Source organism: Rhipicephalus sanguineus, chromosome 1 (genome assembly GCF_013339695.2).
Source record: "Rhipicephalus sanguineus isolate Rsan-2018 chromosome 1, BIME_Rsan_1.4, whole genome shotgun sequence".
NCBI lineage: Eukaryota > Metazoa > Arthropoda > Arachnida > Ixodida > Ixodidae > Rhipicephalus > Rhipicephalus sanguineus.
Genome location: NC_051176.1, coordinates 144,439,405 through 144,456,688, shown reverse-complemented (window position 1 = coordinate 144,456,688; position 17,284 = coordinate 144,439,405). Strand labels below are relative to the sequence as shown.

The following is a 17,284-nucleotide window of genomic DNA, read 5'->3' as shown; positions in this document are numbered from 1 at the left end:
TCCCTATGGGGAGAGAGGGCGCGACGCCGCGTCAGAAAGTCACGCGCTGACACGCCGCAACGCGTACGTGTGTTCAGGCCTTTACAGTCCGCATTTTCAGCGAATTCAATCAAGTTGGCACACTATCGGCAATGCTTCACGACTCACGAACGAACGGTCCTATGCGGTCTACTAAAGCGCCAGTGAGCGCCACTGAGTTATGCACCCACGGTGTATTAATGATCGAACGCGTCGACCTTTAAGGACAGCAGCAACAATTTACAAAGTGAAAGCTTGATATGCAGAGGGCCCCCAATCTTTTTCGCAACCAATGCTAGAAACACACGTGTTATCGTCGTTTTCCGGGTCCAAAGTTCAATGACACCTCGGCAGCGCATGTACACGTGCCCACGAAAATTCCAGCTACCGCAAAGGCAGTACACATGCCAAATAGTAATAAAACAGCGCACAGTATTTTCTCATACCACGTGCTTGCGACGACTCAGATAATTAAAAACAAGATTCGAGATAAAATATTTTGCTCACCAAAACACAGCAGCGAAGTCGGAACATTGCGTGACAACTGCCAATTCGAATTCCAAGCTTCACTCGGTGGTTTTTATTAGTCTAGGGGCCATGTCATTAGTTGTACAACTGAGAGACAATACTAATGTTAAACTTCTGCCAGAATATCGCGCCTAGATCCAGTTTCAAGAAAAGAGCTTAATATGCGCGCAATGCATTGCTGTTCCAGGAACGTCTCCTGTACCACGTTTCTCCTCACTGCAGAATCGCACTGAATAGCTGTGTACTTCACTACAAATCTTGAAAATACTTCCTCGAAGTTTAAGCAATTAAAATAATAATATCTGGGGTTTAAAGTCCCAAAACAACGATACGATGATGAGAGACGCCGTAGTGGAGGGCTTCGGAAATTTCGACCACCTGGGGTACTTTAACGTGCACCTAAATCTAAGTACACAGGCCTCATACATTTTCGCCTCCATCGAAAATGCAGCCGCCGCGGCCGGGATTCGATTCGAGTTTAAACAAGGCACACAGTTTCAAGCAAGAGGTCACGCATCGAGTATTGGCCCTACTTAAGTATGGCAACTACAAAACCTCTAAAAACAATAAAATTTCGTTTATTATCGCACCGGCTGATCATCTAACAATTCACGTCCGCCGCTGCCAGGCGCAAGAGCCGCCGCAGAAATATGAGGCGTGATATGCAAAACAGTGGAATATAAAAATAAATCACCAGTAACGACCAAATTGCGCGTCCATACGATGGAAGGCGTTTTGGTTTATGACGACTAAGCGCCCAGCCTCATCCAAGGAGAAAATGCCATACACAACCTCCCCTTTTCGAGGCTGAATGTACTGTCATACAAGTCTACAGTATACAGAGATAACTGAGCAAGTGTGGAGCTCCATAAATGCTGATATTTTATTTTGACGCTATAAGCAATGGCGCAGCACTTGAATGCTGGTAGCGAACGCCCATAGCTCGGCTAGAAAAACGTAACTGAACGCTGTGTCTGGCAAATGATGCCAGCATCGAGGTGGTGGTGTCGTTGAAAAACTATTAAGAATCGAGGCATCGCCGAGTGCTCCAACAGCTGGCGTTACGCTAAAACGCACAAGCTTGCACAAAAACTTCATGTACTCGGTCTCTTCAATTAGTTGTCCTGATGAGTCGATGTGTTCCATGCACATTTATTACCCAAAAGCGTAGCTGCCAACCCACCCCCAAAATAAACATCCTGACTACGCCACTGCACCCGCCATCGGGCGGGTGCAGGGCCTCGTAGATGAGGCAACGTGTGCTAGAAAGATATTATTATTATTATTATTATTATTATTATTATTATTATTATTAAAGCAGGGTTTTACGTGACGTTGGGTGTGCTTCTTATCAGTTGCACCTTTGCTATTTGGGCGATTGCTGGGATTGATGATAAGCCGGTTTCCTACCCATTACCCCTAAATCAACAAATATTTATGCTATGGAATAATGGAGATGGGAGTCTGAATCACTCATCTTAAGTGTATTTCGCAGCTTGTACACTTTGTGGATATACATCCGGGAAGTGAAGCAAACGGTACTGTGAGGTTACCTTACCAAATCAAGCAAAAGAGTACTAAAGTATTGCGTATACGTACAGAAAAAAATATTTGATGAACTTACAGGTTTCGTAAGACAAGTGATTTAAATTTTGGTTTAACTGCAGCAATTGCTGTGATCATTTACATGCCATTTAGCCATTTACATGCAATAGCCAATCCTTCAAGGCGTGGTGGTTACGCAATAAACTGCGTCCTATGGCGAAGGGACAAAGGGGCCCTTCCCACAAACACCGAAGCATTACGTGCGCAGCCACCCTGAAGAAGCGCGCATTCATATGCGCAACCTCTAGCCTCTTACAAGAGGTCACATATGTAACAGAAAACAGGTAATGTAACGCCAGCAATATCTAAAATATGCGCGGTTGCTTGATGAAAGCGCATGTTAAAAGGACCGACAACGGATGTTAAGGCTAGTGCAATGAAAAGCTAGTCGTGCATTGAGCAGAAAAGTACAGTAACCGCTGCAAGTGACGGCACAATGCGAAGCCTGAGAACTGGATAGCAACGGCGATCTTCACGATCTTCGATAAATAACCTTCAATTTCAGCAGGATGAAGCAGCAGTTGCTCCCAATCTGTTTATTTTTTATCTTGTTTTGTTGGACTACCCGATGAATCTTCAGAACATGGTTTCTACGTTTGCGGTCGACAAAGAGGAATAAAAGCAAATCCAAAGTAAACTCTTGAAGATAATGGGAAGGGATTGGGGGGGGGGCTTTCTATATGAAGCACTGGCAGAAAATAACGAAAGTTAAGCCATTAAGAAAATTATAAAAAAAAGCTACCTCCAGTTCCTAAAACATTATTTGTAATTAAATTTCCTTTGTGGTAAAAGAAAGAACTGCCGGAGGAAGAACACAGTGCACACACTAAAGACCACGCATCTGACGAGACATCGCTTCGCAGAGTACTACCGTTCAAACTCGATATAATGAAACCCGATTTAACGAAGAAACTTCCATTCCCCTGCAAATACCCACAGGGTTCAGTGTTTTCATCAACTCGAATTAACAAACTAACTTGGCTACCAAACCAGATTTAACAAAGTATTTACTGAAAAGGTTCAGTAAAACAAGCCAAGATTTTCTTCTAATTTTGACAGCGACAGGTTTTTTTCCGAGCATGTGCTGTAACTCTATCGCGTTAAAAGATCTAGGCACGCCCTAGTCACCGGGCCAGCTTTATTTGAGGAGGCTGAACGCCGCCGCACCCATGCACGGGACAAGGGACTCTGCAGTCGGTAGCGCTCTTACGCACCGGGTGGTGCTAGGGGCGGCGGTGATTGTTTTCGTTGCTTAATGGTTTATGCAACAGATAGCACACATCGAAACTCCCCAAAACTTTCTCGCTCGGCCTCCTCGCAAAATTACTGTATTCGTTCTCTGCGCCTTCGCATATCAGTAGCCTGTCATAGCTTCCCGTGACCGTCTACCTGGCCTGCATCGGCCTGTCGTGGAGCCCCCTATGTCAGGGCAGCATGGGAGGCACCATGTCGGGGCCGCCCTCGCGAACTTTTCGCGCGCAGGCGTCGGTTAACGGCAAAAACAATGCGTGGTGCCTTTCGGGTGTCGCTACATTACAATTTTAGATTTCGAAGGACCACAAAATTCCTTTCGATTATCCATTTAACGAAATCATTTGAGCGCTGTCATCACTTCGTTAAATCGAATTTCAACTGTACTATAATATCAATCACTTAGTGTTAACTCACGTCCTATAAACTGATCTAATTTTTTTTCAAAAATCATGATCATAATAACACCAAATCAAATTTACAAAGTTTCGCCATGCTTTTCTGCGTGAAATCCAAGCGCAATAAAACCACACAGCACCCGGCACGCTGTACACGCTGCAGGCTCAAGTGAAAGTGTGCGAGATTGAGAAGCGAATGACGACGACTTGAGCACGAATTTTTCGCGTGCGCCCAGTACGGGCACCGAGAGAGGGGTGTACATTTGGACGAACATTTCAAACTAGATGGAAACGCAGAATACTCTAGTAAGTAACAATCCCTATTGATTTTTTCTTCTGGGATATTATCGCCGCTCAGTACACACTTAATGTGACAAGCAAAATAGCTCCATGTTCGGGCCATTTAAATACGGCGAGAATCATGTTACTTTGTTACCATCCTGTAACCACTGTTAAAAACAAAGAGCATTGTCGTTATATAATTGTAATGAGGCATCTGCCATAGCCCAGTACTTAGGAAAAATGCATGACAAAAGCACTTAGCCTCTGCACATACACATTTCAGCTGACATACTGCCACTCTGTATAGGTATTCTTGGGAACGCGTGGTCGACGGAATCACGCAGATTTACTATTTATACAAGTGATTTCGTAAACCACTCCACTGTTACAGTGGTGAACAAGCTAGAAATTTTTCTTAATGCCACGGCGGAAACAATGCCGGTGCACGGCACCTACATAAAGTGAGGTTGCCAAAGCATGCATGAACTGCCCGCACAGTAGCGTCATCCATGCTCATAAATAACGTAGTGGCACGATGCAAAAGCCCTGGCTGCTTGACAAGGGCTACACGAAATGAACGGTGCTGCATGGTAACCTTGGCAGGTACTGCGAGTGCAGGTAACCTATGTACAATTTCTGCAAGGCTTTTCTGGGCTTTGTACTCGCACAATTGCCATTAGGCCTGCTTCCGTACGACAGCAGAAATGAACGTAGCGGAGTATCACTTACACAGGAATGATAAGCATGAGAGGCTTTCTATCGGCAAGAAAGCCGATTAAAATATTGTGACAGGGTGAAGTTTACAAGCTAAATGTTTCGCTATTAGTGAATGTATAATAGATGAACGGCAGAGAGAGAGAGAGAGAAAAGAAAATCCAGACACGCCGTGCTAGTCCATCCCCAGAACTGTCAAAAGATCGCAGAATTTGCCAAAGCAATCCGCTTGCCACGCCACATGACCTTCAATTAGTCAAAGGCAATAACTACTGCGAAATGTGTTCTATTATTCGTTCTGATTTGTAGAATGAAGAGTTCAGTTGCATTTGCAAGCATTGAAGCCCATTTATTAGATCACAAAAAAAAAAAAAACGGAAGTATTTAAGGAACATAGAGGGCGCTTTTTATTTAGTTTTTTTAGGGAATACTTTTTTTTATCAACAAAGCTCAAAGTTACGCAAACAAGGCACTTTTACAGGACTTCGTAGGCGAGACACACGCTTTGACGTTAACCGCGAGTTTTAAGGCCATTTCGTTATGATCATGAAAAATCGCACCAAATTTAAGCATTCATCAAACGTGAACATTAAATCTAGGAACTATAGACTATATTACGGATGGGTTTCTGTGCCACCATATTGCGCTGTTAACCTTGCCGTTTTGCAACTTGAACAACTAAACGAACAGTGTTACGGTGGACGTATACGCATGAAAACTGTTGGTTTGATGCATTTGGAATTTCCAGACCTTATCAATTCACGTCACAACATACAAAAATAAAACATTCGTCTAACAGCCCTATGTCTTACGTAAAACAGTCTATATAAACCAGGTGCAGTGGAAGCGCGGGAAAGGTAAAGTCCCTTTCACCAGTCATATGGGACAGAAACGCAAGAGTCGAAAAGGCTGACAAAGTTTGCAGCTGAAGTTCGCGGCCAGTCGCAGCTGCTACTGGTTAACTTTTGCCTGGCACGCATCCATCGCGTCAAGCGACCATTCAAACTGCACCCCACTTAGCCACGGGACGTTTCAGTCTTACGTACGAGGGGGGTGCACTCCGTTTAGGTATTACCGGGATTGAGCATTACATTCGACGACTGAATTGGCGCAATTTTCTAGATTTTCTTTGAAAATTGGGTGCGTGCTTCAAAATGTCACTGCTTCCAAATTTACCAACATAAACGACTATCCTCAAAGCTAAAAAACGACAAATTACACCTCAAGCGGAGCTAGGAACTACTCAGTAAAAACGAGTTCGTTATGATCACCCCCCCCCCTTTTAATTGCCTAAAAACACCCTCTAAAGGTGCAGAGAACAAACAAGGCTATTAAGCCGTGGTTTAGTTGTTACAAGTAAACAAATTTCAAGTCTGTCCTGCTCCAAAGATGCTCAAAATCAAATGCAATGAAACATGCAGTGCTGTCACAGTTGTAAAAACGTTTCTGAAATAAAGAAAAAAAAATACCTTCAGTCAAACCTTTGCGGACGTGTCAGACGTGGCATGAACATGCTAATTTACTAAAAACAGCTCAACTCATGACAACTACATTAACGTAGAAAAATTCATGCATCTGTAGCGCCACTCTCGGTCGCGCGTGCAGCCGCGCCAACTGGGATACGCCGCTCGACGGCCTCCAGCGCGTATAGGCCTGCTGTTGCCGATATGACAACGCTGCCGACTAGTCACAGACGGCTTGAAGTCGCTGCTTGGCCCGGCACAGGACAAGCTTATCTACGAGCAGCGATGGCATCTGCCTACGGTACGAAATGGTGCCCGATGTGAAGCGACGATAGCAGTAATGAAAAATATAATGCCGCGCAGGGGGAGACAGACACAGGTCACACGCTGTGGTGCGCGAGCTCCTTGCCGCTCAATGAAATGTACGACATCCGATCAATGGCGAGGCTAGGTGCGCTCTGCAAACCCGATATGACTTCTGCGCTCCCGAGGCACCTACATATTGTAGAACGTTCATTTTGTTAACACGTTAATTACTACGCCTCACCCCGCCTCTGATGTATGTCATCACAACAACGACACCGAGAAAAAAAAAAAGAAGCGTATTTCATGAGAGTTGTAACAAGGTGGGCTAGTTGGTTCATGAACATTGTGGCAGAACAGCGCAGAAAACGGAACGAAGAGCACGCAGAGCTGTGTGCTCTTCGTCCCGTTTTCCGAGCTGTTCTGAAAAAAAAAAAAAAAAAACGCATTTGTTAAGAGTCCGAACTTCAAATTATGTTAAAACAAAGTGAGGCCGACATTAAAGGGACACTAAAGTGAAACAATCAATTTAAGCGGACAAATTGTAATTTGAAAACACTGCTGTCGTTAAATTGCACCATCACAGGTTTAATAGACCAATGAATTAAACGATCTCGCGCCTAAGCCACAGCACATGCACGTCAGCGTGACGTCACACATTTCGAAGTTTTAGGGGTGTAGCTCCTGTTACTCTAACCTTGTCAAGTCTCCGTTGTCCGGCGTAAGCGGATCTCCCATATGATGCAATAGATGGCGCTGTCTCATAGAAGTACATACAAACTGTAGTTCAGGGACGATATTCTATATGGCGCTGTACACAATCTGTGTCGTCATCACCATTTCTCGTCCGATTTCCTAGATGGCGTTGGTCCAATAGAATTGTGTGCAATATGGCGCTTGTGTGAATCGACACTAGATGGCGCTGGAAGTGCCGTTGCTGTCCGATTGGCTGCTGCGCGGGTATGCGCGGGGAGCGAGCGCCTCTCTCATTCTCCTCGATCGTCGCCGTACGTGTCGGATCGTTGGCGGAGCACGGACGATGCGCAGCGGCGGGCGTTCGCTTGGCGACAGCCAGGCGGATCCCGTGACGATGCGCGCCAAGGACGCCGCTGCAAAACGGGCTCAGCGAGAAGCGAATCCCGAGACCATGATTGCTTCAGGAGCTTCGCCCAAGCTCTTCATCATTCACCCGAGGATATGCTGCAATTTTTTTTTTGTTTTTCTTATTGGGGGGAGGTTTCTTTTTTTTTTTTTTTTTTTAAGATGTGGAGGGGCAACAAAATTTCGTAGAACTTCATACATTAAGTGTTGTGGGAGAGCACACGCGCACATTTCCTTTCCTTAAGGCTGGCGCGATCGCGAACTGACGGTGGTAGCCAAGGGACCACTAGGAGAGGAGCACCGTCGCCCTTTCCTGCCGGACAACCCCTTCTTCCCCGTCACTCCGCGCGCCAATCCTCGCTTCCCGGCTCGCGGGAAAGGGAACTCGCCCTGCGAGGGAAACAACCCTCGTGGTGGGGAGGGAGACGGGAGGTGAATAAAACAACCGGGCATACAAGCAGACGCTCTCTCGTGCCCTGCAGACCTGCGAAGTAACACCTCACCGCCCCGAGACCTGCCAGCCGATCATCGACCGAAGGTGTAAGCGTTACCCTTTGTTTTCTACGAGAGCGAACTATCCCTCTACGCGACATTTACGCGTTATTGCTAACGTAGCAATAAAGTGTTGTTTGTTGTTCTAGCCTGTTGCCTTATTCGCCCGAACCCGTCGTAGCTGCGATGACGCGCGCTACGGGAAGGGGACGTTGACACGGTACGACTATTGGCGGCTGGGACCGGAGCTAGGCTTCTGCACCAGCCGTGCATAGAGCGGACCCCCTCAGTGTCTGGCCCCCTCCAGGGACACAGCACTTCATTTTTACCGATTAAGAACTGTAGGCCCTAGCAAACGGCATTAAAATCTGCAACGTCACAGAGAGTTAGTGCGGGAACTTGCAGGTGGCATCGCCACCACATGTTCTTTCAGTGCGCTTTCTCGTTTACGTAAGAGTCCTTCCCGCGGTAAGCCTGGTTCTTTTGGTATTTTGAAAGGGTAACTCACTAATACGAATTTTTTAAAATCTTTTAGTGATCGTTTAACGCCCTTAATTTATTGTGAAATGTAACGTGCTAAAATACACCAGTAACCCCGCGCCATTTAAGTTGTAGCACCACTACCTTGACTGAAGGTCAAAGTGTGCGAGTACGGTCAAAATAAAAAAAAGAGGCAACATTTAATGCCACACATTAAGGCTTTAGTATAAAAATTACACATTCGCGCAAGAAAAGGCCTAGCCTTAATATGCAGTAGTACCCCAGGTTTACTCATCCACGAGAACTCTGAACAGATGCACAACACGGTAAGTATGTATATAGTTAACAAAAAAATATTCACATGCTGGTCACACCAAGCTAATGCAGTGCCAGCCAAAGTGACATAAAACCCCACTGCTTACTAGTTTTAGACAGGCTGCATATATTGCAGCCTTGAGCGTATTAAAGATAGGCACCACAGTAGGAACCCCTTGAAAATAAAAATGGCAGGCCATTAAAATTCACATTACAGCCACGAGCATGCCCGAAGCTTTTGTCTAGTGGTCACATATTAAGGATGCCACGGCACATGGATACATTGCCCGGAGCAACGGGAAATGCGAATGTTTTTGAGGTATGCCAAAACTGCATTCAATTCTGTAGTACTAAAAAAAAACATGCTACTGCTCAAATCACGTGTTTACATTTATAGACGTCAAAGGAAATGTTGGCTTACCATACTCAAAACCAATCAATTAAAATATTTAAACAAAAGAGGCTTCTTGGTCAGATATTTCACTGTTCATAAAAATAAATGGTATCCTCACAGGCAGTTAAATTCACACACGTGAGGCTGCCTGCATGAAGCTGCACCTGCACTTTCAGAAAAGTTGTCCGAATATTAATTTACTGCACTGCAGTTAATTTGAAAAAGAAATAAATAAGAATCCATGACAAGGTTGGATGCACGAGAAGAGCATATTGAAAGGCAAACCTTTGCTCTCGCGGTGGTAGTGTCTAGAGAATACGACACAGGATCAAATGTCAACTGGACAACGAAATAAAAGCTATGTATTCATCTGTTAAATAACATTGCATACCTGCCAAGTTTGGAGAAACAGAATCCGGGAGATCTACTCAGGGGGGGGGGGGTATGAAGTATGCCGACCACGGGGGGGTGGGGGTACTGCGATAGCAATTATATGGACACTGTCAGCGGGATTTTGCGGTCGCCGCTGACCTGTACAGAGTCCAAACCGATAACATCGCTTACGCATCGTCTGTTTCACGTGCGAGTAAATGCGCGCTAGCGCTAGGGACGAACGCGGTTGAAGCAGAGATAAAACGACCCGGCCGTCACCGTCGCGCGAAGAGCACATGCGATAACATTGCTCCGCGTGCGAGGCCTGTCGTCGCTTGCTTACCAGTTATTTCGTCGGGCAAGGGACCATAAGGGGCGCCGTTGAGACGGGGACGGTCGCGAACGCTGGCGAACACGCTATCTCGACAGACATCGGTAACGGCTACCCTTTTAAGTGCTGGGCTCTCCACTTAAAGCAGTAGTGACACAAAATTTTGAAGGCGAGATAACTTGTGGGATAGATTTTTGTGTACACAAACGCATCATCTACGAAATATTAACGGCTGATATAACCTATAACACATTTAGGATCAATTTTTAAATTGCGTGTAGCGCATCTGTACGCGAAACGTCCCACCTCGCGTCACCGTGACGCACGGGGCGCGCAATGCACTGGACGCGCGGGGCAAAACTAGATTTCCGGGAGATTTTCCTATGACCCGTACAACCGGGAGAAACGTTCAAAATCTGGGAGTCTCTCGGGTAATCCGGGAGACTTGGCAGGTATGACATTGCTTAAAGTAGGCATTTACAGAGAGTTTTGATTAAACTTCTATGACAGTCAGGCTCCTGTCGTTTTTACACATGAGCTCTATGTCGACGCGGAAATACTTTGCTGCAACTAAAATGTCACGACACGACTAATTAACAAAAACTCATTAATTAACATTTAATCACTGGCTTTACGGCAGTCGCTTATATTAGAAAGTTGTAGTGCGCGAGAAGTTTAACGTACCCATTTTTTAGTAATCGCGAAAGTTGCGTGCAATATGATATATTGATCTTCGAAATTTAAGGGCGATATCGAAGCTGACCACCTCCAGTGCGCAAGAAACGCGGCCTCTCAGTTACGTCAGACCGGAACTACACGCGACTAGGAAGTGACAAAATTTGAATCAAGGCGCACTGAAGCAGAATTTGGTCAGGAAAATCGGCAAGCATTCTGAAATACACAAGTAGACAGCTTATTCTTACGGTTTTATGTGTAGTGCTTATGCGTTTCTTAAAGTATAAACAGGCACGAAAAACAGGCCGCCTGCAAGTAGAACTGCCACAGTGGCTACCCTCGAGTTTTAAGCTTTAGAGAGAAAGAAACTGTTGATATTGCGGTTTTCTTGCGCACAGCTTGAAAGAAACAGATAAGCACCAAATACACACGCAAAGGTAAGGCGATCCGCTGGCGCAAGTGAGATGACTTGCCGCTTTTCGAGAAAAGATACGACCTCAACACGCCTTCATTCGGAGCTCGTTGCTTCCTTGTAACAGGTAGTTCCGGTCTGATGTAACACAGTTGTCGCGTTTCGTGCGCGCCAGGCGCGATCAGTTTTGACATCTTCCCTAAAATTCGATGATGAATATCTCGAATTACACGCAACTTTCGTGATTTCAAAAAGAAAAATGGTTATGCCATAAATTCTCATGCACTACAACTTTGTAATATAAACAACTGCCCTAAAGTCAATAATTAAAAGTTAACGAGACTTAATTAGTTGCAACAGTGTCATTTTAGTTGCGGTAAAGTATTTCTGCATCGACATATTCGTGTGCGGAAACGACAGGAGGCGGACTTTCATAGAATTATAAAAATCTGCTTTGTCAAAAAAAAAAAAAAAAAAAACAAGAAAATATGGGGCTGCAGTCAGAACCGATCTCACTGACGTTAAATCCATTATAATCAAAATTCTTTTACAGCAAGGTATCCGTGCTTTGGCAACCCTAACGCTTTCAGATAACTGCTAACAGTGCTTTGACAACTACATTAGCTCTCTTGTTTCGAAAGTTTGAGAGACGACACAGCGGAAATTCTCGGCCACGTGAGAAGCAAGAGGAAGGAGCCTAACCGAAGCAGAGGTAAAGGCTTGAAACCTTAACGTTTACGAGATGACAGTATCAAATTCAATATACAAATTTAAAAGCTGTAACGTGAAACCGCGTGGTATGTTTTTATGCGCAACTGCACACAACTAGTGCTGCACACGATTAATCTTTAAGGGCACGCGAGACGGGTGGCCCGGCGGCCACACTAAATCCGACTAGCAGGTTTCTTTTATAAGTGCTGGTTTTCCATACTTGCTGTAAACAAGTAACACTGAAATGTATTACCGGCACTGCTATGGTCGTGCTTTGGTCATGTGCTCTATTCGGGCATCGATTTCGGGAGCGACCCAAGTCAGCTTGAACGCGGGTAAACTTAATTTTCACATGGGGCGGCAAATCAATGTGACGCCATCACTTGTCACGCGTTTTCTTGCCATCGGATGGAATGCCAACGGACGCCAGTTTATCAGCTTCATGGGGCATATAATGCTTTCGCAAAGTACCTGAATTATAGAACTGCCACGTCGCCGTTGAATAAAAAATACTTGCGGAAATTCGCGCATATTTCGAACCTAACACGAGGGCTGGCAAGATGTGGTACCCGCAGCTAATCCAAGACATTTTGCAAGTTACCGACAGCAGTGTTTACAGACACCAGGGTTTTTATTTAAAGCGGCATGAAAATTTTTCAAATTTTCATCTGTAGTCCTTAAGTGGCAAAACCAGACTAATGGGATAACTAGCAAAAAAAAAAAAAAGGTGAATGAAATCCAGGAAAAGCAGGCCAGTCCTGCCGATTTTTGTCCCACATGAATGCAAAGTTGGCTTTTTTTTTCCTCCTTCGCCAGTCCTCATGTAGACAAGGTACTGAACATGACAATCTCGAATGCCAGTCAGTTGGCAGTGGCCAAAATCAAAGCAGTGTTCTTATATCTTGCATACATTGTGTTACAAACTTGGAATAGCACCATTCAGAAACACCTTAAGGACTGCACTTTCTGAAGAACCAGATATGCAATATTAAATTTAATAGTACTAAAGAGGCAAGATAAACGATGACCGGGGTAGGACACCTGCACACCAAATGATAATCTGGTGACACACCCCTCATTACAGGAACATTGCGCTCAGATGCAAATTTTTGACCGATTTCCTCTGCGTGCAGTTGAGCATCTGGTATATAGGACCCTTGTATGTGCGACTGAGTGTGCTGTAGAGTAAAATGTTTGTCATGGAGGAGAGTTTAAAAGGATGCGTTGACATCCAGCCTCTCCTTCCCTCATGCTGCAAGACTATGCATTGCACTGCTCCACTTGGGGCAATATTTTCATTATTGTGGGAGGCATTATTACAGCTATGCTTCCTTCAAAGAAAAAAAAAAAAAAAGATGAAAAGCACTAGTTCTGCAATTTATGCAGTGAAAGAGCTGCAGAAGAGTTCACACTGTGGTACAATACAATCAATTGTGGCGCAGATGCAATTTATAATGTTATGCCTAAAAGAAAAACCTAAGTAGCATTCAAAACTTGAGCAAAAATGACTGCAAGGAAACGATATCAGGAAAACATTTTAATGCAGCAAACAATACTGGCTTTTCCAAAGTTGAACCTCCCTGCATAGGTCAAACCTTCATGCACGCCATGTGCTTTGCTCAGTTTAAACAGCAACCCAATTTGAATGTGCTTTAAGGAAGGTTGTGCTTTAAAAAAATAACATGCAAGAAGTGCAATGACATATCTGTAAAAAAAAAAAGTGGCACAGAAAGGTACCAGAAGCTAGAAAAAAGCCTAAAAATGCAATATCTCCCGTGTGAAGATGCCTTGTTTCTGAGAATACCTCAAGAATCCTACTAAACATATGGACACTGATTGGTAATTCATTGAGGAGTGCATTTGTGTCAAGTAGTGGTGATGTATCAGTGTGACTGCCAACATGCGCTTCATTAAAGCAAATAACCTGCAAAACTACTACACCTAAAATGCTTTTGTAGAAGTTACTACAAGTACTATTACGAATTGTTCTACAAGCTGCATGTATGGTATGCAAGTTCCTTGGTGTGTCGCAGGCAACCAACTCCAAACTTGGAGACCAATATCTGGAAGTATATGCAACTTACCTACAAATAGAAGATTATTCACGTGCCTGCTGACATGTGCAGTTCATTATGTATAAGAGTACACTGCCAATCTATCACAAAACATGCTTTAGTGGTGCTAGTTTTGTCTGGACACACTTGAATACTGTTTTGCAGTAAATGTCAGTCTGAAGTTTGGAGTCTGTAATGCGCATTCCAATATGTCCCACCTGAACTGGCAACATAAAATCATGTTTTACAATGACTGCAGCCAACTAGCCCACCTTAGTGTTCCGATTGTAATGCCAGTGCATGAGACCTTCGCCAATTGATTAACCAATACATGTACAGTCACAAAAAATGCTAGAGACCACGGGAGCATGTGCCAACCTGCATCGCTGCAGCCTACCGGCCAAGTTCAAGAGCGTGTACAGTGCATGCGCATTCTTTTCTGCCAGGCAGTCCGCTCGTTCACTCGTTTCAACTGTGCGCATATGGAAACGTGGGAGAGTAGGCAAGGTGCCACTAACGCAATCGATGGGGAAGCACTGAGAGATGATATCGTTACGAAGGCACTTCAATTTTACAAACAAGGTATTTTCATCACGATACCTCGCTCAGCAGGCCCATAGCCAGGGGGAGGGGCGCCCTAGGCCCCGTAGCCACCCCCCCCCCGAAATTTTGGTGAAATACATGTTTTTACCAAAAATAATTAATAAAAATATGTGTTTTTTATTTGTGTTTTTAACCCCCCCCCCTCCCACAAAAAAACATTCCTGGCTACGGGCCTGCCGCTCAGGCACTTCCACGTAACTGCGGAAGTGACACCTTGCGCTTCATCCGTGTTTCGCTGTACACGGTTGAAGCAAGAGAACAAGCAGATCGCCAGGTAGAAAAGGCTGCGCATGCGAGTGTACTCTCGAAGCTAGCCGTGAATCCATCACAAGGCGCAGTGATGCAGTTTGGCATGCGCTCCTGCGGTCTCCAAAATTTTGCTCACGACTGTACAATGTCACTTCAACGCTGAATGCTGTGTTATTTTAAAACTTATTAATATAAAGCACTAGCTATGATACAGGTTAAGCAAGTCCTTTACTGCATGCAAACCAATATGTGTGAATAATAATAGACAGCCTAAAGACAAACCATTATCCTCCTGGCTTTCATAAATACAATCTCATTAAAATCGACAATCCTACAGGAAATTATTGAAAGAGCTGCACCAAAGAAGTCAGTGCAGTGTTTTGTATAAAAAAAAAAAAGCCCAGCTCATAGCATCAATTCCTGTTGTACAGTGTTGAATTATTAGAGCATGTAGCTAATGCCAGCATGTGGTATGGCCTGAAATAAGTATGGAAAGTGTATCTGTTCAGCAGGGCTTGTTTCCTTCACACAGTTTTACAATTCTTAATTATGCAGGTTAATAAACATGAATGAAGGGCACACTAAATTGAAATGCTGTACCAGTTTGGACTGTTAAATCATACTTTTGGGGACTCAACTGTAATTTTGCAAACACAGGTTCAGTATAGGAGAAGGAAAGTAAACGTTTTCATTTTTTAATTTCACACAGATACCCCAGCATCTTAATGCCGTGCGAAGTCACAGGTTTGGTTACATAATCTTAATAAAATTTGATCAAACTTCACATGTTAAGTCTCTGGCTGACTTAAGACAAAATAATGAATGTAATTAATTATGCAGGCCCCAGCAGACTTGGGTGAGCAGAGAAGCAAGAAAATTGGAAGGATAAGCACAAGTGAAATTGTGTTTCCCTTTAGTATCTCTTTTAGCCTGCCTTATGACTGCTAGCTGCAAGTGAAGTTGCACAAGGTCATGCATGTGTTAAACTAATGTATGCAGTGTCCATTATAAGCTGCTCTTAAATTAAGCTTAAGAGAACCTTTGAAAAAATGTTAGAATGCCACTGCAGGTTACATACTCAAAAAGTGCCAGCAATTAAGCATCAAGGGAAAAAAACTGTTAAGTAACAGCAGACTGCAAAGCATCAGTGCATGAAAAATGGACCTGTCTAATAAAATGTCCATGACTAAGTGGAACATTTTGCCTGCACAATGTTTCAAGGCAGTTAACTAACATTAGATGCCAAGCAGAGAGGTATGAAACGACATTTCGCACCTGCATTGAATGCTACAAGCATATAAAAATACAATGCAATTACCAGTGCTGAAAAATTGACATAAATCTGGAGAAACCATGATGGGGAAGCCTAAAACCAAGCGTTATATTTAATTTACCGGGTCAATGATGCAATCAGAAATTTAGGAAAAAGATCAAACCTTAACAATTCCCCTAAATCATTGTTTACTGCTACCCATGCCCGAGTGGCAAAATATATTGTTTGCTCTTATGAAAGCTGCATTAAACATTACACTGTGGGCCTCACTTAAATAGAACCAGATCGTAAAGGCATGGCCTGAATTTATGAAACTAAGCAAGGCAGTCCGATTCTGTGGAGTCAAATGCTAAGTGAATACTACGAACTTTTAATGCCTTCCTGTGCTACTATCCTTACATTTAAATGCCAAATCCATACCTCCCGACTGGGCGTGTCATGTGTGTGAGACAAAAATAGGCAGCGGTAGTAATGAACATGTCGTAATGGATGGCACAGGGAACGCACAGCAAACGCATAAAAATTCCAAGATCCAAGGCTGCCGTCGCATAGAAGAAAGCAGAAATAATTCACCCCACAAGGATAAGGGCAGCGACACTAAACGCCAGCTTCGAAGAGCTCGCACGAGCCTCGCAGTGTTTGGGTCAACGCCGCGGCGGAAGCCGAAAACAGAAGCGTAGTAAATCACTCACCATCGCAGATTTCGCTCTCAGGAAACGCGAATAGTCGTCTATCAGCTGGTGTTCTGCAACATAGTCCACATACTGGAAGAGAGCCGGAAGCGACACGTTAGCACGCAGAACCAACCAACGCTTTGTACGCGGCGTGGCAAAATCGCATACTTCCAAAAGCCCTTCGTAGCTTATATTGAAACACACTAGCAAACTAGCCCGCATACGCAGGCGCTAGGAAAGCGACCTGTTCAGAGGCCATGATGCGCGCGCCCGCGCCATCTTGTACGAAAGGCATAGGAGGGCGTCGGCAGCCGCATGGGCAGCCATCTTGGTATTTCGGTGACGCAGCGCTTTACACGCTTTTGTCCCCAGCTCAATTATTTAGAGGTACTAGAATTTACGCTGTCATTTTATGCAGCGTGCATGCACTGTGGTTTCTTTCGTATCAGGCACAAAATTACGTGACCTGGCACCGCGGGCACACAGCTTGCAGGCTGGCACACCACGCGGGCTTAACGCGTTATTTCGTTACGTTGCCACGCGTTAAATCGCGTTATAATCACCAGAACGTTGAATTGTTCATGCC

At 44.4% G+C, this 17,284-nt stretch overlaps 1 protein-coding gene across 1 annotated transcript in view; it reads right to left on the bottom strand.

Moving 5' to 3' along the window:
* LOC119399505 (serine/threonine-protein phosphatase 1 regulatory subunit 10) overlaps window positions 1–17,284 on the bottom strand; it is a 66,081-nt gene that overhangs the window by 48,373 nt on the left and 424 nt on the right. The window contains exon 3 of the mRNA XM_037666311.2: window positions 16,717–16,788. Within this exon, the coding sequence (XP_037522239.1) occupies window positions 16,717–16,719 (3 nt within the window). The 5' untranslated portion in view covers window positions 16,720–16,788. The remainder of the gene's footprint in view (window positions 1–16,716; window positions 16,789–17,284) is intronic.